This window comes from Pinus tabuliformis, chromosome 1_2 (assembly GCF_031772625.1).
Source record: "Pinus tabuliformis cultivar Carrire ecotype Pingquan chromosome 1_2, CPIR1, whole genome shotgun sequence".
Taxonomy (NCBI): Eukaryota; Viridiplantae; Streptophyta; class Pinopsida; order Pinales; family Pinaceae; genus Pinus; species Pinus tabuliformis.
The window spans coordinates 141,372,978-141,376,036 of record NC_142298.1 but is presented as its reverse complement, the minus strand read 5'-3'; the positions used below and the strand labels follow the sequence as shown (position 1 = coordinate 141,376,036).

The following is a 3,059-nucleotide window of genomic DNA, read 5'->3' as shown; positions in this document are numbered from 1 at the left end:
TGTCGCTTTGTTAAGTTCGGCTACTGTATTGTTTAGATGTTTGTTCCTCTGTCGTTTGGCGTTTTCCAGTGGCGTTGATGTTTGTCACAGTATTGTCTATTCGTTTCCCTCAAGAGTCCATGGTTATTTGAGCATTATAAGTTAATGGCATTCTGGTTAAATACTGAGGGTTTCTCTTATCTGCATGGGTTTTATGGAAATTTCCGTAAATGTCGGTTTCGATCACCATGTCATTGCCATTGTCTTAGTATAGAACAAAGGGGCAAAATGGTGCAAGAAAATGCAAACAGCCAACTAGAAATTGTAGGCACGGGTTTCATAAAAACCTTTAAGTCCCCTTGCCGAAGAACTCCAAAGGTAGTTTCTTGATAGGACTCTAAATGCGGAAGACAAGGTCTGTTTAATGAATTTGGTGGAAAAGACAAAAAAAACTTGCTGGTGTGGAAAGAAATACCAACCAACAGTTAGGGAATGTCGAAAGAGAGATCGATCAGGCGATCTGTAACACACAATGCAGCTTCCACGAGTGGGGATATGGAACCGCTTCATTAGGATGTGCCAAGGCTGACACCTTTGGCCATCATAGGGTTAGAAATTACAGGTCTTCATCTTTCATAAATGAAATTATTCTTATAAACTCTACCAGGTCATTCACAAAGCATTAGTGCCCGTTTTTATTGCATAGGACTTGGATATCCTGGTGAGCAAATATGCATTCCAATAGATTTCCATCCGTCCCAGTTGAGAATTTATGTTGTTTAGGCCAAAAATACAAATAAGACTGGAACTGATATCTAATCGTTGAGTGATGCAAAGATTGCACCTTCTCCTGAAATAGAGAGCTACGTACTATGAATCTTAGTAGTTTTATGTATAATGTTATCTACAAATTTCTAGTGGGAGACACCCACAACTGCAGAGCCAAACACCGACCTTCGGGTTAAATCTATTTCCGTAATTCATTGATTTTTCTTATAAAAAGAAGAATATTATTCAGCATTCCTGTGAAAATTTATATTATTCATTACTTATGTGTGAAAGATAAAAATAATTGAGATTTCGTGGAAACCTTTCTTTTAGAAGGAAGCTGTTAATGCCATTGCATCATTTTGGAGTTATTAATGCATCAGACTGTATTGACATCGCATTGAAGGATATGGTTGTCTACTATATCATTATTCATAACCTCCCCTGTTTCGTAAGTATTTATGTATAATAATGGCTGAAGTTGCGTAAGTATTTGTGTATAATAATAACTGAGAGAATTTAAGCATTTCTGGGTAACAATCATTGAAAGATAATGTTAAATGAAGGCTTCTATATTTGATAAAGGACATCTATATTAGGCCATAAAATATCAATTCTATCATTTTAAAATTGGAAAATATCCGTATATTGGAAAATATCAATACGTTGTAGTTGAGATGTTGTTGACCTGTTGCTGTTTATTCTTTTGATTCATTTAAAGATCCAGAAAATGATCCATATATGTAAGAGGTCTAATGAAGAAGGTCAAACTTCCAAAGAACAATACCTGCTCTGGAGCATGTTTACTAACTCGATGCATTTTCCCTTCATTGTCAATATAAGTGAGAGCTGTCCTCTTGTCAGTTGGATTAAAAGGAAGAAAATGGAGCTCTGGAATGGTTGCCTGTGCCTTTTAGATGCATGGATGTTAAAAGCCACAACAAAAGATACAAATCAGTAAAATAAGCATAGGCCTGCTTATTGACTAAAATTTAATATGATGACATAAAAAAAATACTTGCCTCCTTAGGATCTGTAAGCATCCCAACAATTGTTGCATCAATGGCATCTTGATTCTCTGTTCTGGATGCTCTTGCAACCATCAAGACAACAACATCCTTGTCATATCCTTTTGTGAAAACCTATTCATGACAACAATTAGTAATTGATACTTGTTTGAAGGAAGCTAACAGTACTCGATCATCGAATATTACCACGAACCCTAACTAGCCAATTTGGTACAACTGCAGTATCACCATAAATTGTGTATTTATGAAATAAGAGAAAGGACAAAAAGAAGAATCAGAAGTCCAGAATAAATACCAACCTTTTGGAAGTGGCCAACTTGGTTTGTACTGTTGACAATATGTGCTGGTTTACCAAAAAAGGTATGGATCCCAGTAGCAATGACAACATATTCAAGTTGACGCTGTTTGCAAGCAGAGCCAGAATAAATCCCATTGCCAGGACCCTTTGTTACTGGTAATGACTGACCAGTGAGGGCAGACTACACACATTCAAAAATATTGTCATAAAGCGTGGCTCAGGAAAAGTACCAAATGTTGAAGTTAATCCCAGAAACGATATAAAAGCATACCGAAAATTCGAGCACTTGTAGTCAGAAATAAGAAGTAAAGAAAAGGATTGGATTAAGACCTGATCAATCTTTAAAGGATCTGCTTCAAGAAAACGTGCATCCGCAGGAACAATATCTCTAAGTTTGATGTTGATTATGTCAGCAAGAACAAGCATTGCTGCATGTTCTTCATTCCATTGTCCATCTCTGAGAACTTGTTAAGTTCAAAGTCTTAAGTCATTGACCAAGGAATTTAAAACTGCAGCACCCATGATCTTAAGAGGATTCTGAACATCCAATTGCATGCCTCCCCTCAAAAACCAGGATAGAAAACTGAAACTATTGGGGCTGCCACTCATACAAAAGATAGTGAACAGACCTTGCTCTTTGGAGCCAGCCAAGTCATCAGTGCTGCAGCAACATTGCCAGCATTGTTTTCCTCTATGAAACTTATGTTTAGATGAGATTTTCATTCCTTGTACAGGTAACAGAAACATAGGTAAAATAAAACAAAACTTTCGAGCCCAAAACTTTCATTTGACTTAGGTTATAATGCTATTATAATGAAAAATCATGTCGGTCAACCAACGGTGAGCAATTGATCAATTGCATATAGTCCCAGGGAAGGACTAATAATACCAAATGCATTATGCCATAATTCCATTTTCAAACAACATATATTCATTTTAAAGTCCATATAGTTTGGTGCTATTTATAAAGTCTAGCTTCAAGCATG

At 36.4% G+C, this 3,059-nt stretch overlaps 1 protein-coding gene across 1 annotated transcript; it reads right to left on the bottom strand.

Moving 5' to 3' along the window:
- Nucleotides 1-1,462: 1,462 nt before the first annotated feature.
- On the bottom strand, nucleotides 1,463-2,499 carry LOC149204919 (plasma membrane ATPase 1-like). Its single transcript, XM_089397246.1, has 4 exons — nucleotides 2,404-2,499; nucleotides 2,075-2,254; nucleotides 1,770-1,889; nucleotides 1,463-1,651 (listed from the first exon to the last, which is right to left on the bottom strand). Exons 1-4 carry the CDS (start codon nucleotides 2,497-2,499, stop codon nucleotides 1,463-1,465), a joined length of 585 nt encoding a protein of 194 aa, XP_089253372.1.
- Nucleotides 2,500-3,059: the final 560 nt, after the last annotated feature.

Coding starts and splice junctions, on each gene's coding strand:
- LOC149204919 (XM_089397246.1), bottom strand. CDS start 2,499: ATGCTTGTTCTTGCTGACATAATCAACATCAAACTTAGAGATATTGTT. Junction 2,255..2,403: donor ATCCTTTAAAGATTGATCAG/GTCTTAATCCAA, acceptor GAATGTGTGTAG/TCTGCCCTCACTGGTCAGTC. Junction 1,890..2,074: donor AAGTTGGCCACTTCCAAAAG/GTTGGTATTTAT, acceptor TGTCATGAATAG/GTTTTCACAAAAGGATATGA.